Source organism: Oncorhynchus tshawytscha, linkage group LG19 (genome assembly GCF_018296145.1).
Source record: "Oncorhynchus tshawytscha isolate Ot180627B linkage group LG19, Otsh_v2.0, whole genome shotgun sequence".
NCBI lineage: Eukaryota > Metazoa > Chordata > Actinopteri > Salmoniformes > Salmonidae > Oncorhynchus > Oncorhynchus tshawytscha.
This window is the reverse complement of record NC_056447.1, coordinates 29,124,446-29,150,951: the sequence shown is the minus strand read 5'-3', so window position 1 is coordinate 29,150,951 and position 26,506 is coordinate 29,124,446. Positions and strand designations below refer to the sequence as shown.

Sequence of the window (26,506 nt, the reverse complement as noted above, 5' to 3'; positions counted from 1 at the left end):
TGACATCACCCAAGTCAAGGATTGGTAGGATGGTCAGTTTTACGAGGGTATGTTTGGCAGCATGAGTGACGAAGGCTTTGTTGCGAAATAGGAAGCTGATTCTAGATTTCATTTTTGATTGGAGATGCTTAATGTGAGTCTGGAAGGAGAGTTTACAGTCTAGCCAGACACCTAGGTATTTGTAGTTATCCACGTATTCTAAGTCAGAGCCGTCCTGAGTAGTGATGCTGGATGGGCGGGCAGGTGCGAGCAATTCGGTTGAATTTAGTTTTTAGTTTTATTTGCGTTTTAAGAGCATTTGGAGGCCACAGAAGGAGAGTTGTGTGGAATTGAAGCTCGTCTGGAGGTTAGTTAACACAGTGTCCAAAGAAGGGCCAGAAGAATACAGAATGGTGTCGTTTGCGTAGAGGTGGATCAGAGAATCACCAACAGCAAGAGCGACATCATTTTTGTATACAGAAAAGAGAGTCGGCCCGAGAATTGAACGCTGTGGCACCCCCATAGAGACTGCCAGAGGTTCGGACAACAGGCCCTCGATTTGACACACTGAACTCTATCAGAGAAATAGTTGGTGAACCAGGCGAGGCAATCATTTGAGAAACCAAGGCTGTTGAGTCTGCCAATAAAAATGTGGTGATTGACAGAGTTGAAGGCCTTGGCCAGGTCGATGAATACAGCTGCACAGTAATGTCTCTTATCGATGGCGGTTATGATATCGTTAAGGACCTTGAGCGTGGCTGAGGTGCATCCATGACCAGCTCGGAAACCAGATTACATAGCGGAGAAGGTACGATGTGATTCAAAATGGTCCGTAATCTGTTTGTTAACTTGGCTTTCGAAGACCTTAGAAAGACAGGGTAGGATAGATATAGGTCTGTAGCAGTTTGGGTCTAGAGTGTCTCCCCCTTTGAAGAGGGGGATGACCACGGCAGCTTTCCATTCTTTGGGAATCTCAGATGATACGAAAGAGAGGTTGAACAGGCTAGTAATAGGGGTTGCAACAATTTTGACAGATAATTTTAGATAGAGGGTCCAGATTCTCTAGCCCGGCTGATTTGTAGGGGTCCAGATTTTGCAGCACTTTCAGAACATCAGCTATCTGGATATGGGTGTAGGAGAAATGGTGGAGGGTGCCGGGCAGTTGACCGGGGTAGGGGAGCTAGGTGGAAAGCATGGCCAACCGTAGAAAAATGCTTATTGAAATTCTCAATTATAGTGGATTTGTCGGTTGCAACAGTGTTTCCTAGCCTCAGAGCAGTGGGTAGCTGGGAGGAGGTGCTCTTATTCTCCAAGGACTTTACAGTGTCCCAGAACTTTTGAGTTTGTACTGCAGGATGCAAATTTCTGTTTAAAAAAGCTAGCCTTCGCTTTCCTAACTGCCTGTGTATATTGGTTCCTAACTTCCCAGAGAAGTTGCATATCACGGGGGCTATTCGATGCTAATGCAGAACGCCACAGGATGTTTTTGTGCTGGTCAAGGGCAGACCGGTCTGGAGTGAACCAAGGGCTATATCTATTCCTGGTTCTAAATTTTTTGAATGGGGCATTCCTATTTAAGATGGTCAGGAAGGCACTTTTAAAGAATAACCAGGCATCCTCTACTGTCGGGATGAGGTCAATGTCATTCCAGGATGCCCCGGCCAGGTCGATTAGAAAGGCCTGCTCGCAGAAGTGTTTTAGGGAGCCTTTGACAGTGATGAGGGGTGGTCGTTTGCTCGCAGACCCATTACGGATGCAGGCAATGAGGCAGGGATCACTGAGATCTTGGTTGAAAACAGCAGAGGTGTATTTGGAGGGTGAGTTAGTTAGGATGATATCTATGAGGGGGCCCGTGTTTACGGATTTGGGATTATATCTGGTAGGTTCATTGATAAATTGTGTGAGATTGAGGGCATTAAGCTTAGATTGTAGGAGGGCCGGGGTTTTAAGCATGTCCCAGTTTAGGTCACCTAGCATCACGAGCTCAGGAGATAGATGGGGGGCAATCAAATCACATATGGTGTCGAGGGCACAGCTGGGGGCAGAGGGTGTAGCAAGGGGCAATGGTGAGAGACTTGTTTCTGGAAAGGTTAATTTTTAGAAGTAAAAACTCCTATATATATTTTTGTAACAATGACAATTGAAACAATACTGAATGAACAATGAACACTTTTTTATTTTAACTTAATATAATACATATGGGCTTTGCGATGGGTGTTCTTAAGGTGATTCCACAGGGTGGTATTTTTTTTAATTTAGCTGTTTCTGACCCCATGCTTACATCTTTATCACAAATAAGACACCTTGCTTTCCCTGGTGCCAATTCCATGTAATAGTCCCACACTGGTGCTCTGCTTTTCTCTGCCATCTGTAAAACACACACACAGCTCTGAAGTGACAATGATACTGAAGAGTCTGCTTAGGAGACAAATACTCTCAACTGTTTGAATAAAAATAGAGTTTAAGTTACCTGTGATGAATGTTGAAAACAAAAACTGTAATTTCTATATGCAGGAAATCCTATTTTAATAATGGGCATGGTAAGAATTGACTACCAAAGTGCGAGTCATAATTCCCATGACACCAAGCAAATTCTGAGAGGCGGTTCCTTCATTCATTTATTCCATAGGATATTTTTAGATTCACTTAAAATAAGGTCTGTGTTTCGTGTAGGCTTACACCACCTTGCCAATTTTACAACTGTGTAGATATCCATAGGACAAGGTAACTCTGATCAATATTGGCTAAATATAAGCGAAGATAATTTTTTTTGTAGAGTGGATTTATGAAAATATTTGGACAAAAGTTACCTTATCCTAGTGAGATTTACAAGGGTCTCAAAACCCCGAGGTGGTTTAAGCCTGCGCGAAACACAGACCTTATTTGAAGTAGATCAAGACATTCTCTATGGAAGACATGAACGGTAAAATAATGAAGGAACCCCTTTCAAGTTCAGCCGCAAATTATTACAGGAATTATAACGTGTTGACTATTTCTCTTTAAACCATATACCTTTGACTATTATGAGCCTGCTGCTGCTGCCACCCCTCAGTCAGACTGCTCTATCAAATATCAAATCATAGACTTAACTATAATAAACACATAGAAATACAAGCCATAGGTCAAATCCGGAAACTATCACCTCGAAAACAAAATGTTTATTCCGTTCCGTATTTCATCTAACGGGTGGCATCCATGAGTCTAAATATTCCTGTTACATTGCACAACCTTCAATGTTATGTCATAATTACATAAAATTCTGGCAAATTAGTTCGCAAAGAGCCAGGTGGCCCAAACTGTTGCATATACCCCGACTCTGCGTGCAATGAACGCAAGAGAAGTGACACAATTTCACTTGGTTAATATTGCCTGCTAACCTGGATTTCTTTTAGCTAAATATGCAGGTTTAAAAATATATACTTGTGTATTGATTTTAAGAAAGGCATTGATGTTTATGGTTAAGTACACATTGGAGCAACGACAGTCGTTGGTTGATTGTTTTTTATAAGATTAATGCTAGCTAGCAACTTACCTTGGCTTATTGCATTCGCGTAACAGTCAGTCTCCTCGTGAGGCAGGTGGTTAGAGCGTTGGACTAGTTAACTGTAAGGTTGCAGGATTGGATCCCCCAAGCTGACAAGGTAAAAATCTGTCGTTCTGCCTCGTTCCTATGCCATCATTAAAAATAAGAATGTGTTCTTAACTGACTTGCCTAGTTAAATATTTAATAAAGGTGTAATAAAATAAAATCTGCGAAATCGGTCGACCTCTACTGCTAGCTAGTGGCTTCAGAATGGATTCGATGGGCCTCGTAAGCCAACAGTCCGTTGTGCTCTAGACAGCTATTATTCAGGGGACGTTAGCTGCGAAGGTCGGAAGGTGAGAGGGTTCAGAGCTTGCGATAGGAATCCAGGGATATGGAGAGAAAAATAGGTCCGGTATGCTCTGGTTGAATCGCGTTGTACAAACTGGTGAGAGCTTTCCGAGCTAGGGGTTTGCTGATGACCGTTAGCTGGCTAGTTTATGTTGGAGAGATTCCAGTAATAGAGAAAAATACTTTAGAGAAAAAGCAGGTCCACACCACATTGGGTGAGGTGGGTTGCAGGAGAGTATTTTGAAGTAAGGGTTTAGAAAATTTTTAAAAGATATGCGAAGAAAAATGTATATATACATGGGACAAGACGAAGGACAAATACGTCTGACTGCTACGCCATCTTGCGTTAACTAGTTGTATATGCGGACATTAACGAGTTTCCTATTCCGACCAGTACGTGAACACGGAAATAGTTCCAAAATACGTTAACTATTTTGTACGGTCAAATGAACTCTGGTCCATGCGTATGCGTCGGTTCTAACGTTAGACTGCCTAAATATTTCTAACTAAGAGCATTTTATTTGGGACAAGTCATTTACCTAAACCTCAACTAAATCTTGTAACGAATAATGTGGAAATGGAGCAAGTTGAGACTAAATTGCTTGGTGTAACCCTGGATGGTAAGCTGTCGTGGTCAAACCTTATTGATGTAACGGTAGCTAAGACAGGGAGAGGTCTATCAATAGTAAGGCGCTGCTTTCTTGAAATCGCTATCAACAAAACAAGTACTACAGGCCCTAGTTTTGTCTCACCTGGACTACTGTCCATTCATGTGTCAAGTGCCACAAAGAGGGACAAATTACATTTGGCCAATAACAGAGCAGCTCGGCTGGCCCATAAATGTACAAGGAGAGCCAACATTTAATGAAATGCATGTAGAGGGAAGATTGACTACATCACTTTGTGCGAGGTATTGATTGACATGTTGAAATCACAGAGCTGTCTGTTTTAAGGGACTAGCGCACAGCTCAGACACCCATACATACCCCAAAAGACATACCACCAGAAGTCACTTCACACCCCTTAAATACAGAACAGACTAAGGGAAACGCACAGTACTACATGTATGAGTGTTAAATTGTTTGTGTGCATCTAAATGATTTTATATCGATTCCCTTGGTCATTTCATGTTCATGTGTATCTGAGTTATTGCCGTTAAAGCAGGCAGAAATCCAGCCAGTGTGACAGCGCTGTGATAGTCGCTCTCACGTCATTGGACGTTAATAGGAATACAATTGGCCTAACGTCGTCCGGGTTAGGGAGGGTTTGGCTGGTAGGGAAATCCTTGTCTCATCGCACACCAGCGACTCCTGTGGCGGGTCGGGCGCAGTGCGCGCTAACCAAGGTTGCCAGGTGCACGGTGTTTCTTCCGACACATTGGTGCGGCTGGCTTCCAGGTTGGATGGCGCGGTGTTAAGAAGCAGTGCGGCTTGGTTGGGTTGTGTATCGGAGGACGCATGACTTTCAACCTTTGTCTCTCCCTAGCCCGTATGGGAGTTGTAGCGATGAGACAAGATAGTAGCTACTAAAAACAATTGGATACCACGAAATTGGGGAGAAAAAGGGGTAAAATTAAAAAAATAAATCAATAAATAAAAATAATTTACAAATATGGCAAAAAACCCCCACATTATAACACAATTGGTTGGGCGCCCATAAAACTGCTGCCATTCCTTCCGGCACAATTTTATATCAACATCTGTGGATCTTTTGGTCAGCGCATGTAGGAGTACACGTCCTGGTAATCCGTCTGGCCCTGCAACCTGTTTAAAGGTCACACAGTCGTCTGGAACAGCTGATGCTCTCATGCACATTTCAGTGTTACTTGCCTGGAAGAAAATTATGTGTATATGTTGAGAAAAGTGGCTATTTTTCTCAAAAGTACATAATCTCACGATTCCAAAGCTATACGATTTTACAGATAGCACGTTATCTCACATCTCTGAAAAGATTTGTAATTTTGTACATGTTGACAAAATTGGTGCTACTGTTGGATTTTTGAGCTGGCACCCAATAGACCCCCGTTTACTCCTTGAAGGAGAGCGCTCCTTGTCCCAGAATTGCCCAGAATGCACCGCGTGGCCTTTGATGTGGCATCTCCTCAAAAATATTTCTGCTGTTGAGAATGTCAGACTCCACTCTGAGGCATTGATCTGCAGGTTGAACATGGTGAGATTGTAGACTACTAAATTGATAGTGTAGTTTATGCGATTTTTACAGCTAACTTTACATGCTGATATTGTCAGTGGTATTATTTTGTGTGGCTTCTTTTGCTTGCTAGCTTGCCTGCCAGCGCATAGAGAGCATTGCATTGTGGATTTTGTAGTCGACTTGAGCTGCAACAGATTTCCACAACGATTTTCAATGTTGCTACTGTCGTGTCTGGCTATGCCGGATTAAGTGATATGACATGCTATTCTATAAAATAATTTCTCCGTAATTAATATTACCTGATTGAGCTAATCATGTAAATGTAATTAACTAGAGAGTCGGGCACCACAAAATAATATTTATAGAGCTGTTATCTTCCGAATAAACTCTTAAAGACCTAGTAATATTTTACATCAATAGCAGTCAATATTAATCGTCATCTTACATCTGTACGAACCCTGGCTAACACGTTGAATCAGCAGTACAAAATTGGGTTTAATTATTTATTTACTAAATACCTAACTAATCACACAGAATTACACATAATTAAATCATAACTTGATTACAAATTACATCATAAAGGAAAATGTCCCTAGCGGGCGGAACAGATATGCCCGCTTGTTACACAAAAGAAAAGGGGCTGGGTTTTGGTGAAAGAGCAGGAAGACTGAGGAACAAAGGGCGAAGCTGTGCTATCGTAAATACAGTATCTTATGCATTCTAAATTACCGCCCATTTGGAAAAGGGAGATGCAATAAATATTTACACTGAGCTACACTTCGGTAGGTTGGTGGTAGATTAATATGTTGTAGTAACGTCGTTGTGTGGTAGACTGGATACTCTCTGTTCCTTCCTAACCCTCGTTTGCAGCGGCTGTTGCTAACTCAACGGCTAGGAGGTATCACTTCTGTAGTGAATAAGAGTTCAACGTTCATACCATTCGCAACCAAAGCTCACACTGATGTTGGCTTCGTTCTGTAGTTATTATCTGAACCATTCTGACATCGGACTGTCGTCCTCGGAACAGGAGGTTATATTGTCGTCAAGGCTTTATATAGGAAGGGAGAGGAGGGCGTGTTTGAAAAGTTGTATAGCCCATGTCCCTTCACAGGGTCGGGCCACTGATTGAGCATAGCCCTAACTTATGAAGCCCCAAATCTCACATTTTCGAAGCTAAAATCACATTTCATCCCATCACGAATAATTTTATATTCAAACATTTAAATTGAACAACAATTCCATGTGAATCCGATAACTCTGATGTGTAGACATTCCACTGTAGAGTTTGTACTGTAGAGAATGTCTCAGATGACAACCGAACTGACATCATATTCATCAATTGGTCGGATTACCAGAATATACACTGCTCAAAAAAATAAAGGGAACACTAAAATAACACACCCTAGATCTGAATGAATGAAATATTCTTATTAAATACTTTTTTCTTTACATAGTTGAATGTGCTGACAACAAAATCACACAAATTATCAATGGAAATTTATCAACCCATGGAGGTCTGGATTTGGAGTCACACTCAAAATTAAAGTGGACAACCACACTACAGGCTGATCCAACTTTGATGTAATATCCTTAAAACCAGTCAAAATGAGGTTCAGTAGTGTGTGTGGCCTCCACGTGCCTGTATGACCTCCCTACAATGCCCGGGCATGCTCCTGATGAGGTGGTGGATGGTCTCCTGAGGGATCTCCTCCCAGACCTGGACTAAAGCATCCGCCAACTCCTGGACAGTCTGTGGTGCAACTGATGAGGTGGATGGAGCGAGACATGATGTCCCAGATGTGCTCAATTGGATTCAGGTCTGGGGAACGGGCGGGCCAGTCCATAGCATCAATGCCTTCCTCTTGCAGGAACTGCTGACACACTCCAGCCACATGAGGGTCTAGCATTGTCTTGCATTAGGAGGAACCCAGGAGGAACCCAGGGCCAACCGCACCAGCATATGGTCTCACAAGGGGTCTGAGGATCTCATCTCGGTACCTAATGGCAGTCAGGCTACCTCTGGCGAGCACATGGAGGGCTGTGCGGCCCCCCAAAGAAATGCCACCCCACACCATGACTGACCCACCGCCAAACCGGTCATGCTGGAGGATGTTGCAGGCAGCAGAACGTTATCCACGGCGTCTCCAGACTGTCACGTCTGTCACGTGCTCAGTGTGAACCTGCTTTCATCTGTGAAGAGCACAGGGCGTCAGTGGCCAATTTGCCAATCTTGGTGTTCTCTGGCAAATGCCAAACATCCTGCACGGTGTTGGGCTGTAAGCACAACCCCCACCTGTGGATGTCGGTCCCTCATACCACCCTCATGGAGTGTGTTTCTGACTGTTTGAGCAGACACATGCACATTTGTGGCCTGCTGGACGTCATTTTGCAGGGCTCTGGAAGTGCTCCTCCTGCTCCTCCTTGCACAAAGGTGGAGGTAGCAGTCCTTCTGCTGGGTTGTTTTCCTCCTACGGCCTCCTCCTGGTAGCGCCTCCATGCTCTGGACACTACGCTGACAGACACGGCAAACCTTCTTGCCACAGCTCGCATTGATGTGCCATCCTGGATGAGCTGCACTATCTGAGCCACTTGTGTGGGTTGTAGACTCCGTCTCATGCTACCACTAGAGTGAAAGCACGGCCAGCATTCAAAAGTGACCAAAACATCAGCCAGGAAGCATAGGAACTGAGAAGTGATCTGTGGTCCCCACCTGCAGAACAACTACTTTATTGGGGGTGTCTTGCTAATTGCCTATAATTTCCACCTGTCTATTCCATTTGCACAACAGCATGTGAAATTTATTGTCAACCAGTGCTCCTTCCTTAGTGGACAGTTTGATTTCACAGTTGTGTGATTGACTTGGAGTTACATTGTGTTGTTTAAGTGTTCCCTTTATTTTTTTGAGCAGTGTAGTTCATTTCCCCCCACCTTCTGATGTTCCCAGAATCTCTATGTTAACCAAGGGTTTTGCAAATGTAACATCAGTAGGGTAGAGAGAGGGTAAAGAGGTATTTATGACTGTCATAAACCTACCCCCAGGCCAACGTCATGACACTACCAACCTTATTATAGTGCCAAAATTAAACATTTGTTCACAAAAAATATTGTTCTCGCATATTAGTGTTATTTAACACTGTAAATTAAAGGAATGACATGTTTGGTGTGGAGTTTTCCTTTAATATTGTTGTTTTGTATTATTGATTTTGTATTGTTGATATGTTATGGTAGATTAGTGTGTAATGATGTGTTATGTATTGTTTTATTGTAAGTATCTGCGTAATCGTGATTGGACCCCAGGAAGAGTAGCTGCTGCCTTGGCATAAAATACAAAAGGAAAATTGGACCAGAGCTAGCTAGAAGTCGGTAGCCAGCAGAGATCTATGCACAATATACTGACTAAAGTAGGTAGCTTTCCAGATAAGGATTTTCTGGATTAGATCGTCTGCTAAATTACTAAAATGTAAGAATTTTGTGGACATTGGAGCTACAAGTTTTCCTTGTAAAAAGTTAGCTATAATGACTTCACTTTTCTTTGCAGGACATTTTGTTTCAAGAAGAAGTCCACATCAGGTATCACCAAGGTGGAAGTTCACACTAAGGTAAACAGCTCAAATGGTTTAACAAACAGGAGTGTCAATGTTCCTCATGATAATGCAGTAATTAAACCTCCTTTGACGTTTTCAACCAAGCCCGAAAGACCTCTCGCCAAAATCAACTTCTCCTCAGTCAATCCCAAAAGCAAGTATGAAGCCATCAGTCCTGTATTAACCCCCTTTTCGGGGAGGAAACCCATCCCAGCTGTGTCTGCTTCAAAGATCTCCCCTGCTTTGACCAAATCTGATAGCTTGATCACAGGTAGCAATGGCAGCAAACCCACAGGACTTGATAGCTCTTTTGGTATTCCCCTGGACGGATGGGATGATTTTGATGACTTTGAAACCCCTGTCAAGGGCAGAAGTACTCTACCAAGCCCAGGGATCTCAGGTAGGTGTGCCAAGGTGACACCTGTTTCCAGTGTTGAACAATTGGATACTAACACACACAGATCAGACAAATATGTCCCTCTACGAGCGCTGAATACAAAGACCAACAGCCGTCATAGAAATAAGTGTAGTCTTGATGGGACAGAACAAGGTACTCTCACAATGGAGGACTCACAAGATGCTTCGGAGTCTGCCAGTACTGCTCCAAGAGACAATCCCATCCAGGATCCAGCAGAGTGGGAGCACTGGGAGGTGGACGATTCTCCCATTAAAATGGTTAGAAGACGACCTTCTGCTTATCATGCCAAGTCTGTGCTGAGTGACAGTGAAGATGAGAACATCACTGCACCCGGTCCAGTTGAAAAGATAGGTGAGTAGTACTCTTAAAATATAGCCTTGCTCAGGTCCAATTTATCAGTGTCTCAGGTCCAAGTATTTTCCATTTACACATTTATTGTAAGCTGGAGGTCACCTACTTAAAGGAAAACTACATCCCAAAACTGTTTCCTGAGTGTATTGTTGATTTAGTCCCACAATGTTTTGCATATCAGCAATCACGTTTTCAAGATGTATAGCTTTCAACATACAGAAATTAGAGGTCGACCGATTAATCGGATTGGCCGAATTAAGGCCGATTTCAAGTTTTCATATCAATCGGAAATTGGTATTTTTGGACAGCGATTTTGCAGATTTTACATTTTAAAATAAAAATGTACACCTTTATTTAATCTTTATTTAACTAGGCAAGTCAGTTAAGAACACATTCTTATTTTCAATGACTGCCTAGGAACGGTGGGTTAAATGCCTTGTTCAGGGGCAGAACGACAGATTTTCACCTTGTCAGCTCGGGGGATTCAATCTTACAGTCAACTAGCCCAACGCAATAACGACCTGCCTCTCGTTGCACTCAAAAGGAGACTGCCTGTTGCGCAAATGCAGTAAGCCAAGGTAAGTTCCTAGCTAGCATTAAACATATAAAAAATAATCAATCATAATCACTAGTTAACTACACATGGTTAATGATATTACTAGATATTATCTAGCGTGTCCTGCGTTGCATATAATCTGACTGAGCATACAAGTATCTAAGTATCTGACTGAGCGGTGGTAGGCAGAAGCAGGCGCGTAAACATTAATTCAAACAGCACTTTGGGGTGTTTTGCCATCAGCTCTTCGTTGTGCATCAAGCATTGCGCTGTTTATGACTTCAAGCCTATCAACTCCCGAGATGAGGCTGGTGTAACCGAAGTGAAATGGCTAGCTAGTTAGTGCGCGCTAATAGCATTTCAAACGTCACTCACTCTGAGCCTGTGGTTGTTTCCCTTGCTCTGCATGGGTAACGCTGCTTCGAGGGTTGCTGTTGTCGTTGTGTTCCTGGTTCGAGCCCAGGGAGGAGCGAGGAGAGGGACGGAAGCTATACTGCTTCACTGGCAATACTAAAGTGCCTATAAGAAATCCAATAGTCAAAGGTTAATGAAATACAAATGGTATAGAGGGAAATAGTCCTATAATTCCAATAATAACTACAACCTGAAACTTCTTACCTGGGAATATTGAAGACTCATGTTAAAAGGAACCACCAGGTTTCATTTTTTTTCATGTTCTGAGCAAGGAACATAAATGTTAGCTTTCTTACATATCATGCACTTTTACTTTCTTCTCCAACACTTTGTTTTTGCATTATTTAAACCATATTGAACATGTTTCATTTATTTATTTGAGGCTAAATTGAATTTGATGTATTATATTAAGTTAAAATAAGTGTTCATTCAGTATTGTTGTAATTGTCATTATTACAAATAAAAATACATTTAAAAATCGGCCGATTTAATCGGTGCCAGCTTTTTTGGTTCTCCAATAATCGGTATCTCTATCGGCGTTGGAAAAAATCATAATCGGTCGACCTCTAACAGAAATACAGCTGGTATGATGCATTTTGCATCATATGGTTCTGCGTTTTGCGTCATATCAGCTGTATCTTGAAAACATGCAAAACATTTTGGGACTATATTAACAATGGTTGAATAAAACATATACCAAAAGATAGTTTTGGGGTGGAGTTTTATTTTCAGGATGAACATCTTGGCAGGGTGTTGATAAATAATTATGTCCGCATTGAAACGACATCAACTCATCTCCCAAAATGTTTCCGCAGATCATCAAAGTAAATGGAATGAGACAGATGTCATAGACATTGATGACAAGTCCGAGCTAGATGGAGACCTAGATTTCATCCCCCCTTCCCCAAGTCCAGAGGATTTCAGTCATTCTACTTCTACAAAGGAAACAAGGTAAGTTTCTGCTGTTCATGTGTACATTCATCTGTTGCATTTTAGTCTGATTATGTTTTACATTTCTTTCTAATGGATGTATGACTTGAGAACTGATGGTGTGAATGCAATTGTCTTTATATGTTGTACAGCAAGCTATATAGTGCCTTCAGAAAGTATTCATACCCCTTGACTTATTCCACATTTTATTGTTACAGCCTGAATTCAAAATGGATGAAATTGATTTTTCTTCTCATTGATCTACACACAATTCCACATAATGGTAATCAGGGAGACAAAATAGTCACCTTTCAGGGGAAATTCGCAGTTTTGAATCCAAAATAGGTGACCTACGTGATTCGTGTAGATCCGATTAGAAAAGTTTTCGGGGAGGGGCTTTGGATGACTACTGGTTGTATGCAAATGAGTGATGCGCAATACTGGCTGTGTCAGTATTGGCTCTGCCAATCGTTCACATAACAACAGAATGCAGCACGTGGCTGAAGAGAGAAGAGACATCCGATGTGCTACTTACAGCATCAGCGCCCGTGTGTACTGGAAAGACAGCGGAAGAGTGGAAAGGCAGTTTGTATCCATAGGTTTGCCAGTTAACTTACAGCAGAGCATCCCCTAAACGATAGTGAAGAGGTAGATGAGAAGCCTGACCATGGAGACGGGGGTGAGAAGGTGATGAAGCGTACTTCTTAAAAACAACTGGCATTTGGAAAGTTTGAGGTGAGGGAGGAAGTGTGGTTGAACAAGTACTGTTAGCATTGTTAATTTGATCCAGCTAGCAAGATACTTATTTGTTAGCTAGCCAGAGAAATGTTGACCAACATTAGCCAACTTATCTGAACAAATAATTGAGGCTATGGTGTGAAAATTAGCTGGCTAATAAAGTCAGACAGCTAACGTTAGCAAGCTAACGTTACAACATCAGATGAGCTAACGTTAGTAACCTAACCAATTTGCTATACTATTAACTGGTAACGTTATACAACTCCTTGCCGTTCCTCAAGATATATTATGTGTTAGTTGCTTACTGGACCCTGGCGATCTGTGAAATGTTAGCAGTTAGTTTGTTAGCTAGTTATCTGTGAACTCGTGTTTTCCTTCTACAGTATGTGATTAATCAGAATGAGAGAATTAGGTGAAAATGAGTCGCTGCTTGTTAAACAAGTGTACAGTTGTGGCCAAAAGTTTTGAGAATGACACATTAATTTCCACAATGTTTGCTGCTTCAGTGTCTTTAGATATTTTTGTCAGATGTTACTATGGAATACTGAAGTATAATTACAAGCATTTCATAAGTGTCAGGCTTTTATTGACAATTACATGAAGTTGATGCAAAGAGTCAATATTTGCAGTGTTGAACCTTCTTTTTCAAGACCTCTGAAATCTGCCCTGGCATGCTGTCAATTAACTTCTGGGCCACATCCTGACTGATGGCAGCCCATTCTTGTTTGTTTGTCCACCTGCCTCTTGAGGATTGACCACAAGTTCCCAATGGGATTAAGGTCTGGGGAGTTTCCTGGCCATGTTCCCCGAGCCACTTAGTTATCACTATTGCCTTATGGCAAGGTGCTCCATCATGCTGGAAAAGGCATTGTTCGTCACCAAACTATTCCTGAATGGTTGGGAGAAGTTGCTCTCGGAGGATGTGTTGGTACCATTCTTTATTCATGGCTGTGTTCTTAAGTAAAATTGTGAGTGAGCCCACTCCCTTGGCTGAGAAGCAACCCCACACATAAATGGTCTCTGGATGCTTTACTGTTGGCATGACACAGGACTGATGGTAGCGCTCACCATGTCTTCTCCGGACAAGCTTTTTCCGGATGCCCCAAACAATCGGAAAGGGGATTCATCAGAGAAAATTACTTTACCCCAGTCCTCAGCAGTCCAATCCCTGTAACTTTTGCAGAATATCAGTCTGTCCTGATGTTTTCCCCAGAGAGAAGTGGCTTCTTTGCTGCCCTTCTTGACACCAGGCCATCCTCCAAAAGTCTTTGCCCCGCTGTGCATGCAGATGAACTCACACCTGCCTGCTGCCATTCCTGAGCAAGCTCTGTACTGGTGGTGCCCCGATCCCACAGCTCAATCAACTTTACAAGACGGTCCTGGTGCTTACTGGACTTTCTTGGACGCCCTGAAGCCGCCTTCACAACAATTGAACCACTCTCCTTGAAGTTGTTATGATCCGATAAATGGTTGATTTAGGTGCAATCTTACTGGCAGCAATATCCTTGCCTGTGAAGCCCTTTTTGTGCAAAGCAATGATGACTGCACGTCTTTCCTTGCAGGAAACTATGGTTGACAGGGGAAGAACAATGATTCCAAGCACCACCCTCCTTTTGAAGCTTCCAGTCTGTTATTCGAACTCAATCAGCATGACAGATCTCCAGCCATGTCCTCGTCAACACTCACCTGTGTTAAAGAGAGAATCACTGACATGATGTCAGCTGGGCCTTTTGTGGCAGGGCTGAAATGCATTGGACATGTTTTTTGTGATTCAGTTAATTTGCATGGCAAAGAGGGACTTTGCAATTCATCTGATCACTTCATAACATTCTGGAGTATATGCAAATTGCCATCATACAAACTGAGGCAGCAGACTTTGGGGGTCGCAAGTATTCTATTATAAAGGCTGTCATGGCTAACTGTAATATTCAGGTATTGTTTTTTTTCTCAAGACTTGTGTGTCATTTGCAGTAAAGTCTATGCAACAAATAACATTGGCTTGCTTTCTTTACATTTTTTAGCTGGGAGTTAGGTTCACATTAGCCACCTTTTTTTTTTTTACACAGACTGATCATATTCTTTGTTTAAATAGTTTTAACATTCTGTATACTCCCCTTGTCCTAAGGGTCAAAAATGACCCGCCTTCTCTAAACCCCTAAAATAAAGCAGCTTAATTTAATTTTAAACCCCAAATCTATTTTGCATGAAGAAGCAACCTATCATTCATCACAAACTTTGTGAATATCAGGGTTTTCCCTCTTCACAATGCAGAAAGACTACATTTAATCAGTGGACACCACTCATTTCTATTACAACACACCTGTCATAATTGTTGATTATTATTGTTTGAGGTACTGCATAGGTCTAAACATACATCTTTTAGAAAGAGAGAGCACTTGTGTAGCAGAAATGTGCAGAAATAAGTTTTGAATGCATTTTATTGATGGGGAAACAATAACTCTTGAACGTTTTTGGCAACATAGTGATATTTTCTTATACAGTACAATGAGGAATTCAACTACAAAATACTAGTCTTCTCCCATTTTTTAAAACCATTGCCCCCACCCACAAGGTGTATAAACAATAACAATAAAATAAGATAATAGATACAAAACAAAAACATGAAGAACATAAATAAAATTAATCAACTCTAATTAGCACATGTAGGACAGTATGCAAGTGTGTGTGCGCATGGACTTTACATATGTATTTCTCACATGTGCAGGAAATAGTATTTATTTTACAGTCCTTCTTTGGGGGGCAGAATTTGGCTGCAGCCTCAGGTGGATCAGGACAGGATTCAGCCCCATGAACATCTTTCACAAGCACTGCAGAGGCTGCTGTGCGGGGGAGGTGCTCCCTTCTTTGAATGTCTGGGGTTACAAGTGCCTTTCCCTGCTGCTCCAGGAACACCCTCCTCTTGTTCCGCTTATCAGACATCCAGGTAAGGTTGAACTTGTTCCATATCACGAAGGCATTGTATGAGGACACATCAATGGTGTTATGGAAGATGACCAGGGGCCAGCGGGCAGTCATCCTGCAGCTGTAAGTTCCAATCATCTTGTCCAGGTTGTCCATGCCTCCTTTGTTGTGGTTGTAGTCCAGGATGATGGCTGGCTTCCTGTCCTCACGATCACTGATCTAAGCTGTTTGTGCAGTGTGCTCAGGAGGACCACATACTTGTTCCTCTTTGGGAGGTAAGAAACTGGAGTGGTGGTGAAGGCAAACTTTGGTGAGAAGCCCTCTCTCCTCCTTGTAGTGAGGCGTGCAGGGGGGAGCTCAGGTTTGTTCTTTCTAACTGCCAACCATGGTGATCTTCTTCATTACCTGCTGGCTGAGTTAAATCAGTAGCATAATCTCAATTTCTTATCATGTGTGTTTTTATGGTGAGTAAATTATTTTAGAACTACCGGTCAAAAATGACCCTAAGACAATCTTTGTACCCTGGTGGTGTACAGCTTTCATGGAAATATGAACAAAGACTATGTTTTACTTTTTCTAATGTTGGGGTCACTCTAAGAAACGTCATCTCATTTCAAGTTGGAAAAAAAGATCACTTGGGAGTTTTCTCTGCTGTTAAACATAGTGGCGGGTTGTTTTTGACACTTAAAACAACACAAGGGTTAACCTGCATTTCCCCCTAGCAGGGATTTCTTTGCATGTTTTAGTGCTCAAGAAAAGTGTCACCTTTTTGGGCCCTCACCAATTTGCATCCCTGGGCAATGTGAAAACATGTTTTATACATTTTTGTAAATGTATTGAACATGAAATACAGTTCTCATTTACATAAGTATTCACACCCCTGAGTCAATACTTTGTAGAAGCACCTTTGGCGGTGATTTCAGCTTTGAGTCATCTTGGAAATGTCTATCAGCTTTGCACATCTGGATTTGGAGATCTTCTCCCATTCTTCCTTGCATATTTTCTCAAGCGCTGTTAAGTTTGATGGGGAGTGGCGGTGAACAGCAATCTTCAAATCTTTCCACAGATGTTCAGTGGGATTCAAGTCTTGGCTTTGGCTGTGCCACTCAAGAATCTTCATATCCTTGTTCTGAAGCCATTCCAGCATTGGTTTGGCTGTATGCTTAAGGTCATTGTCCTGTTTGAATGTAAATCTTCGCCCCACTGAGGTGGTTTGTACTCTGAAACAGGTTCTCATCAAGGATTTGCTGGTATTTGGCTCCATTCATTGCTCTATCCTTACAAGTCTCCCAGTCCCTGCCGCTGAAAAGCAGCCACATAGCATGATTCTGCAAACACCATGCTACACGGTATGGATGGTGTTAGACAGGTTATGAGATGTGCCTGGTTTTCTCCAGACATTGTGCTTTGCATTCAGGTCAAATAGTTATATTTTTGTCTCATCAGACCACAATCTTTTGCCTTATGCTCTTTCTTTGATGTGCCTTTTTGCAAACTCTAGGTGTGCTGTCATTTGCTTTTTCTCAGGAGTGACTTCCGTCTGGTCACTCTCCCGTAAAGCCCAGATTGGTTAAGTGCTGTAGAGACTGTTCTGCTTCTGGCAGATTCTCCCATCAGCCAAGGAACTCTGCAATTCTGTCAGTGTGGTCATTGGGTTCTTGGTCACCTCCCTGACCAAGGTCCTTCTTGCCCAGTTGCTCATTTTGGTCAGACAGCCAGCTCTTGGCAGAGTCTGGGTACTTCCATATTTAATTTCCCAGTGATGGAGACCACTGTCTTCTTGGAAACTTTCACCACTTTAGAAATAGTTTTATACCCTTCCTCAGATATATGCCTCATCACAATTCTGTCTTTGAGATCTACAGACAGTTCCTTGGACTTCATGGTATAGAATCTGCTCTGTGATACTGTGGGACCTTATATAGACAGGTGTTTCTTTCTAAATAATGTCCAAACAATTGAATTGGCCACAGGTGGACTCCAATCAAGTTGTAGTGACATCAAGGATGGTCAATGGTAATTGGATGCAACTGAGCTCAATTTGGAGTCATAGTAAAGGGGTGTGAATACTTACGTAAATAGATTTCAGTATTTCATTTTTATATAAATTAGCAAACATTTCTGAAAATATTTTTTCACTTTGTCATAGGGTATTGTGTGTAGATGATGGGTGAGAAAATAAAATCAATTTTGAATTCAGGCTGTAACACAGCAAAATGTGGAATAAGTCGAGGGGTATGAATACTTTCTGAAGGCACTGTATCTACTTGGTAAGCGTTGTTTATGATCACAACAGATTGAAGTCAGCTGGCTCTGCAGTCCGTAAAGACATCAGTCCTGAATCAACAAGAGGGTCGGTGTCGAGCCTACAAAGAGTGTCTGATGGTCTTCTGAAAGAAAGAAAAGGTGAATAACATGGGTTATGTTTAAGCCAGATGTTTTGGTATGTTTTTATAATTCCAGTGAACATTGCATATAATTCTCTTGTATTAAGTCCTCGTTTTATTTGTCCCTTTAGTCACCAATCCAAAGTCTGAAGATCAGCTCTTGAGTATCATGGAGTCCATCTGTGCTCTGGTGGATTCCATCCCTGATCATGAACTATTAGGCCTGTCCTGTGGGACAGAGCTCTTACTGCAGCGGGCTCATAGGTAATTCATTTAATCTGAGCTATTTTATATGGGACAACTACTGTAGATTCATTTTCAGCTATAGTTTTACTGTGACATCTATTAATCTGTTAGCCATATCACCCTTTTTACCATCAGGAAAAGGATAATTGCTACTGGCAGCAGTGACACATCTTCAAGGACACAACAGCCAGACAGCACTGTCTTGGAATCCAGATTCAGTGAAAAGACTACTTTTTCCTTTGCTACTCCAAGTGTCATGTCTTCCACCACTTGCCTGCCCAAGGGTAAAGGAGATTCTTCCATGAAAGCCCTTCCCTTCAGGAGGTCCTCAGTCATATCTGTGGACTACGACAGTAGTGTTTTTGAGGACTCTGACTGTATGATCAATGTTCAGACTCCAGGCATCTCTTGGAGACCCAGCACTCAGGAAAATCCTATTTTCACTAGAGACAAGAAGAAAGCATCCACAATAGGCCAAAGTAATTGTGACTCTCCATCGAATTACGGTATCTTCAAAAAACAAATTGGTGATGTGGCTCAGTCAAATTTCTTCTTCTCACCGAAGAGCCCGGCAGCTGCTGTACAAATGACTGGGGAGAGCAGTACCCAAGCCTCTGTGGCACAAGCCCCAGCAGTTACGGAGCCAGACGATTTCTTCATTGATGACTTTGACATAGATGACTTCAATGATTCAGATATCCCTGATTACTTTGAACCCCCAAGCTCCTCAGCGTCAAGGCAGGACTCCAGTTCTATCTCTAAAGCGGTGCGTGAGGGAGGACCAAGTACATCAACATGGCAGAAGAAACCAGCTACACCAGCTCCTGTGGCCAAGCCTCCTAAAATCACCTCTCCTGGCAAGTACATTCATTATAGGGCAGCCTTGAGATTGGATTATTCCTTCTACTAAACAAATGTTTTTTAGTTTTTCTTACATGGATTACTTGGTCTGTAGCTCAGAGACTCATGTTTATCTAATAATTTGCAGAGCCCACATACAGAAACCCTGCTCACGATCGCTTCAGAGGCTTCAACTTCCCCCACTGTCCAGAGATGATGAAGATTTTCCACAAGCGCTTTGGTCTCCATCAGTTCCGATTCAATCAGTTGGAAGCCATTAATGCTACGTTGTTAGGTGAAGACACATTTGTCCTGATGCCAACAGGTGAGTGGGGAATCAATGCCAATTGTAGTATACAACAAGTGCCTTTTTAATGCATTGATTCAAATAACTCAAACTGACTTTGCAGATATGTAATATTTAGTAGGTATGAACAGAAAATGTTGATTAGATAATGTGCTGGATGTGTTTTTGTTATTTCCTGTTTTTCAGGAGGGGGTAAAAGTCTTTGTTACCAGCTGCCGGCCTGTGTGTGTGCAGGAGTCACTGTGGTCATCTCACCACTGAAATCACTCATTGTAGACCAGGTCCAGAAACTCACTACTCTGGATGTAAGTTTTCTACATACTGCTCACAGTGTGAAGTATGAAATGTACACATTCTTGCCACCCTATGCTTGGAATGTGTTTTAAATATCCTTGCATGTTTTTAGATTCCCGCCACAAGTTTGTCTGGTGAGAAGACTGACAGTGAAGCAGCCAGGATCTACTTGCAGCTGTCCAAGAAGGACCCCATAATTAAATTGCTCTATGCAACTCCTGAAAAGGTGAGAACTAAATAATTTAACCAGTAATGCTGTTATCAACCTCTTCTAATGGGAAATGCTATATTCAGACCTGTTTTTCAATCTGTTTTCCTCCAGGTGTGTGCGAGTGGCAGGATGATCAGTGCCCTTCAGAACCTGTATGAGAGAGGTCTTCTAGCACGCTTTGTCATTGATGAGGCTCACTGTGTCAGTCAGGTAGGTTCCTATATGTGATGCATTATCTGGTCTAATGTTAGGTGTTAGAGGGAGACGAAGAACCTGATGCCCTGTTGTTTCTCTCAGTGGGGCCATGACTTCCGGCCAGACTATAAGCGGATGTACGAGCTGCGGCAGAAGTTCCCCAAAGTGCCGATCATGGCCCTGACCGCCACTGCCACCCCCCGCGTCCAGAAGGACATCCTCAATCAGTTGCAGATGACCCAGCCTCAGGTGTATGTGCTCTAAGTCGTGCCTTACCTGGGAAAAAACACCAGTGCAGTTGTAGTATTGTCTTATGCAAACATACAGCAGCTGTTTGTATGAATGTTCCTCATGGTGTCATTTCTCTTTCAGGTTTACCATGAGCTTCAACAGAAACAACCTCAAATATGCTGTGTTACCCAAGAAACCCAAGAAGGTAGATGAGGACTGCATTGACTGGATCAAGAAGAATTATCCACGTTAGTGTTCTCCCTCACTTGGTCAGAGGTTTTTAATGCTAGTGGAATGAAGTGTTTTGAGGACTGGGATCATGACTGGTTTTTACTCCTTGTGTGTAGGTGATTCTGGCATTGTGTACTGCCTGTCCCGTAATGACTGTGACAACATGGCTGACAGTCTTCAGAGAGCTGGTATACTAGCACTAGCCTACCATGCAGGCATCAATGACAAAGACAGAGAATATGTGCAGACCAAATGGATCAATCAGGATGGCTGCCAGGTGAGGTGATTTTAACAGATGTTTACACGTTAATGTCACTAACCACCTTCATACTACTTGAGCTATCATTAACCCAGAGTTAATGTTGTATCCCTGTCCTCCAGGTCATATGTGCCACCATAGCCTTTGGCATGGGCATCGACAAGCCTGATGTGCGCTATGTGATCCATGCCAGTCTCCCCAAGTCAGTAGAGGGCTACTACCAGGAGTCAGGCAGAGCAGGCAGGGACGGAGAGATCTCTCACTGCATCCTCTTCTACTCCTACTCTGACGTCATCCGCATCAAGAGAATCCTCACCAGTACAGATCTGAATTTTGACTATATAGACTTACAAATAATAGTCTGCCATTTTGTATGGGTTATATATCACGTATTGGAACATTTCCATGGAGGTATGGAAAGCTCTATGGACGATGTCTAAAATCCTGTATGTCAAAGTGTGAAAGTGATATTGAGAAAATGTCCACTCTGTTTTGATCAGTGGACAAAGATGGAAACCACCATACCAAAGCCACTCACTTGAACAATCTGCACAGTATGGTACATTTCTGTGAGAACGTGATGGACTGCCGAAGGATACAGTTGCTGGCTTACTTTGGAGAGCACAAGTTCAACCCAGGCTTCTGCAAGGAACACCCTGATGTCATCTGTGACAACTGTGCCAGACCCAATGTAAGAGTTAACCCTTGATAATGAACCCATTATTACTATTAACCTTTTCCTTGACTCAGCACTTGTTCTATTTCACTGCAGTATTTTTACAGCTATGTGGTTATAATGTTTGAATTTGAAATGTTTCTATTTAGTCAAACTGGTTGTTATTTTTCACTTTCAGCAATACAAAGCAAGAAACGTGACTGAAGATGTGAAGAAGATTGTGAGATTTGTCCAGGAGAATTGTGAAAAAGTTGGCTCCAGATACAGCAAATCTGCGAACCAAAACCGACTGACTCTGAACATGTTGGTGGACATTTTCTTGGGTAACCAGTAAATTAAAGCACCACTTAATTGAATGATTAAAAATTACTGTATGTTTAGTGTTTCTGAGAGAAACTCAACAATGCTTTCTGACAGGTGCTAAAACCGCCCGTGTCCAGTCAGGGATGTTTGCGATAGGAAAGGCTTACTCCAAACACAACGCTGACCGGCTGTTCAAGAAGCTGGTTCTGGATCACCTTCTGGTGGAGGACCTGTACATCACAGCCAACAGCCAGGCAGTGGCATACATCTCTGCTGGACCCAAAGCCATCAATGTCCTCGGGGGACACATGCAGGTGAGCTTACACACCACACATTATATTGGTCCATAAACTTAGTTCTCATTCGATACGTCAACAACTGTTGTGAACGTGTTCTGTCATTCGTTATTAGCTTCACATATTTAGTTATGTTTGTGAGATCCCTGCAGTAGAAATGGGGACAGTTATTTTTCCTTGTCCTAGGTGGAGTTCTATGAGACCGAGAGTGCCTCCAGCATCAGGAAGCACAAAACTGCTGTGGCCAAGGATGTCTCCAAGAGCGAGGAGATGGTCCAGAAGTGTCTGCAGGAGCTCACTGATCTGTGCAAGAGGTTGGGCAAAGTCTTTGGCATTCACTATTACAACATCTTCTCCACTGCCACCCTGAAGAAGATAGCCGGTGAGTGCTGAGAGCATACACCACTTTTTAGACTTGTTGTATTTCATTCATGTTCATATTCCTTTCTAGACCAAGCAAGTGTTTACCTAACATTATATTGGTAGACTTCCAATAACCAGTTGTTGTTGTAAAACTGTTTCCTTCTCCCAGAGACTCTGTCGGCCGACCCGGATGTGCTGCTGACGATTGATGGTGTGACGGAGGACAAACTGGAGAAGTATGGAGCAGATGTCATCGCGCTTCTGCAGAAATACTCTGAGTGGAAGCTACCTGGTGAGTGACCATACTGGGGAAAGCATGTCCTATACAACTCGATAATACTGGATTTCATATGTTCATGTTCCTACTCAGTGATATCTGTGCCCTGCTGTGTTGGACCTGTAGTGTAGTTGGTTTGTGTTAACATATGTCTGTCTGACTGAACCCCTCTGCAGTAGAGGAGCAGTCTAACACCACTGAAGGAAGCTCCACTATGGCATGGATAGACACAAGCAGAGGCCGCGGAGACGACGAGGAGGACTGTTATGAGGACGACGCTGGATCTTCCAGTTATTTCAACAGTAACAACGGCAGAGGAGCGAAAAGGAAAAAGGCCCCCGCCTTCAAGAAATCCAAAAAGAGAAAAGGATATACAAACTCCAACTCTAAAGGGTTAGTGTTATGTGTCAAATCTTATATTCAGTCATATACAGTGACGAGTTAAAGTTTACACACCTGCTTATGAGTACAGTCTTCACATTTTGCTGCCTTGTAATCCTTTTTAGATGTAATTTTATTTTATATATACAGTACCAGTCAAAAGTTTGGACAACTACTCATTCAAGGCTTTTTCTTTATTTTACTATTTTCTTTATTTTACTATTTTATGTAGAATAATATAGATGACATCAAAACTATGAAATAACACACATGGAATCATCTAGTAACCAAAAAAGTGTTAAACAAATCAAAATAGATTTTAGATTCTTCAAAGTAGCCACCCTTTGCCTTGACGATAGCTTTGCACACTTTCAGCAGAAGTCTGTGGCAGCCATGCTGGTTAAGTGTGCCTTGAATTCTAAATAAATCAGACAGCGTCACCAGCAAAGCACCATCACACTACTTCTTCCATGCTTCATAGTGGGAACCACACATGCGGAGATCATCTGTTCACCTACTGGTGTTAACTTAAAATGACACAACTAGGTTCCAGTTAAACAACGTTTACTCAACCCTATTTCCACAATTTTTAATTTTATTTTACCTTTATTTAACCAGGCAAGTCAGTTAAGAACAAATTCTTATTTTCAATGACGGCCTGGGAACAGTGGGTTAACTGCCTGTTCAGGGTCAGAACGGCAGATTTGTACCTTGTCATCTCGGGGGTTTGAACTCGCAACCTTCCGGTTACTAGTCCAACGCTCTAACCACTAGGCTACCCTGCCGCCATTTCACTCAGGTAATGGCAACCCCCGCGCAGGCATACTAATAAGAGTGATGGTGCCGTGATAGGGATACTTAATACATGTACTTAACAGTTGGAACCACAAATCTCACATTTGGACTCATCAGACCAAAGGACAGATTTCCACCGGTCTGACGTCCATTGCTTGTGTTTCTTGACCCAAGCAAGTCTTTTCTTTTATTGGTGCCCTTTTGTGGTGGTTACTTTGCAGCAAAGACCATGAAGGCCTGATTTCACGTAGTCTCCTCCGAACAGTTGATGTTGAGATGTGTCTTTTACTTGAACTCTGAAGCATTTATTTGGCCTGCAATTTCTGAGGCTGGTAACTCCAATGAACTTATCCTCTGCAGCAGAAGTAACTCTGGGTCTTCCTTTCCAGTGGCGGTCCCCATGTGAATGCCAAGAGTGTGCAAAGCTGTCATCAAGGCAAAGGGTGGCTACTAAAATATATGTAGATTTTCTTTGAAACACTTTTTTTGGTTACTACATGATTCCATGTGTTATTTCAGTTTTAATGTCTTCACTATTATTCTACAATGTAGAAAATAGTCAAAATAAAGAAAACCCTTGAATGAGTAGGTGTGTCCAAACTTTGACTGGTAGTGTGTGTGTAATAATTTAATATACACACACACACACACACACACACACACACAGTTGAAGTCGTAAGTTTACATACACTTAGGTTGGAGTCATTAAAACTCGTTTTTCAACCACTCCACAAATTTCTTGTGAACAATCTATAGTTTTGGCAAGTCGGTTAGGACATCTACTTTGTGCATGACACAATTTCACATATAATTCACTGTAACACAATTCCAGTCAAGTTTACATACACTAAGTTGACTGTGCCTTTAGCTTGGAAAATTCCAGAAAATGTCATGGCTTTAGAAGATTCTGATAAGCTAATTGACATCAGTTGAGTCAATTGGAGGTGTACCTGTGGATGTATTTCAAGGCCTACCTTCAAACTCAGTGCCTCTTTGCTTGACATCATGAGAAAATCAAAAGAAATCAGCCAAGACTTCAGAAAAAACAATGTAGACCTCCACAAGTCTGGTTCATCCTTGGGAGCAATTTCCAAACTCCTGAAGGTACCACGTTCATCTGGACAAACGGTAGTACGCAAGTATGAACACCATGGGACCATGCAGCCGTCATACCGCTCAGGAAGGAGACGCTTTCTGTCCTAGAGATGAACGTACTTTGGTGCGAAAAGTGCAAATCATTCCCAGAACAACAGCAAAGGACCTAGTGACGATGCTGGAGGAAACCGGTACAAAAGTATCTATATCCACAGTAAAACGATTCCTATATCAACATGACCTGAAAGGCTGCTCAGCAAGGAAGAAGCCACTGCACCAAAACCGCCATAAAAAAGCCAGTCTGCGGTTTGCAACTGCACATGGGGACAGATTGTACTTTTTGGAGAAATGTCCTCTGGTCTGATGAAACAAAAATAGAACTGTTTGCCCATAATGACCAGCGTTATGTTTGGAGGAAAAGGGGGGGGCTTGCAAGCCGAAGAACACCATCCCAACCATGAAGCACGGCTGTGGCAGCATCATGTTGTCGGGGGTGCTTTGCTGCAGGAGGGACTGGTGCACTTTCTAAAAATAGATGGCATCATGAAGGAAAATTGTGGATATATTGAAGCAACATCTCAAGACATCAGTCAGGAGGTTTAAACTTGGTTGCTGGCAAATGGGTCTTCCAAATGCACAATGACCCCAAGCATAGTCAAGGTATTTGAGTGGCCATCACAAAGCCTTGACCTCAATCCTACAGAAAATTTGTAGCAAAACTGAAAAAGCATGTGCCAGCAAGGAGGCCTACAAACCTGACTCAGTTACACCAGCTCTGTGATGAGGAATGGGCCAAAATTCACCCAACTTATTGTGGGAAGCTTGTGGAAGGCTACCTGAAACGTTTGACCCAAGATAAGCAATTTAAAGGCAATGCTACCAAATACTAATTGAGTGTACGTAAACCTCTGACCCACTGGAAATAAAAGCTGAAATGTATCATTCACTCTACTATTATTCTGACATTTCACATTCTTAAAATAAAGTGGTGATCCTAACTGACCTAAAACAGGGAATTGTTACTAGGATTAAATGTCAGGAATTGTGAAAAACTGAATTTAAATGTGTTTGGCTAAGGTGTATGTAAACTTCCGACTTCAACTGTACATGTGTTTTTGTTGTGTGTTTTTTCAAATGAATTTTAGCGATATTCTATATACACTGCTCAAAAAAATAAAGGGAACACTAAAATAACACATCCT

The 26,506-nt window shown here is 42.2% G+C and overlaps 1 protein-coding gene across 3 annotated transcripts in view; it reads left to right on the top strand.

The window, feature by feature from the left end:
• Window positions 1–26,506, top strand: part of blm (BLM RecQ like helicase) — a 30,662-nt gene that overhangs the window by 1,319 nt on the left and 2,837 nt on the right. The window contains exons 2-21 of one of the 3 annotated variants that reach the window (XM_024379507.2): window positions 9,543–9,603; window positions 9,694–10,357; window positions 12,143–12,278; window positions 18,214–18,323; window positions 18,436–18,568; window positions 18,686–19,407; window positions 19,539–19,715; window positions 19,884–20,002; window positions 20,104–20,217; window positions 20,314–20,412; window positions 20,500–20,648; window positions 20,770–20,876; window positions 20,976–21,136; window positions 21,241–21,436; window positions 21,619–21,809; window positions 21,973–22,117; window positions 22,212–22,411; window positions 22,580–22,775; window positions 22,926–23,048; window positions 23,210–23,426. In XM_024379507.2, coding sequence (XP_024235275.2) covers window positions 9,543–9,603; window positions 9,694–10,357; window positions 12,143–12,278; window positions 18,214–18,323; window positions 18,436–18,568; window positions 18,686–19,407; window positions 19,539–19,715; window positions 19,884–20,002; window positions 20,104–20,217; window positions 20,314–20,412; window positions 20,500–20,648; window positions 20,770–20,876; window positions 20,976–21,136; window positions 21,241–21,436; window positions 21,619–21,809; window positions 21,973–22,117; window positions 22,212–22,411; window positions 22,580–22,775; window positions 22,926–23,048; window positions 23,210–23,426 — 4,020 coding nt within the window. Of the gene's footprint in view, window positions 1–9,542; window positions 10,358–12,142; window positions 12,279–18,213; window positions 18,324–18,435; window positions 18,569–18,685; window positions 19,408–19,538; window positions 19,716–19,883; window positions 20,003–20,103; window positions 20,218–20,313; window positions 20,413–20,499; window positions 20,649–20,769; window positions 20,877–20,975; window positions 21,137–21,240; window positions 21,437–21,618; window positions 21,810–21,972; window positions 22,118–22,211; window positions 22,412–22,579; window positions 22,776–22,925; window positions 23,049–23,209; window positions 23,427–26,506 lie in introns of all 3 variants that reach the window. The other 2 variants (XM_042301547.1, XM_024379506.2) reach the window with 2 other exon arrangements.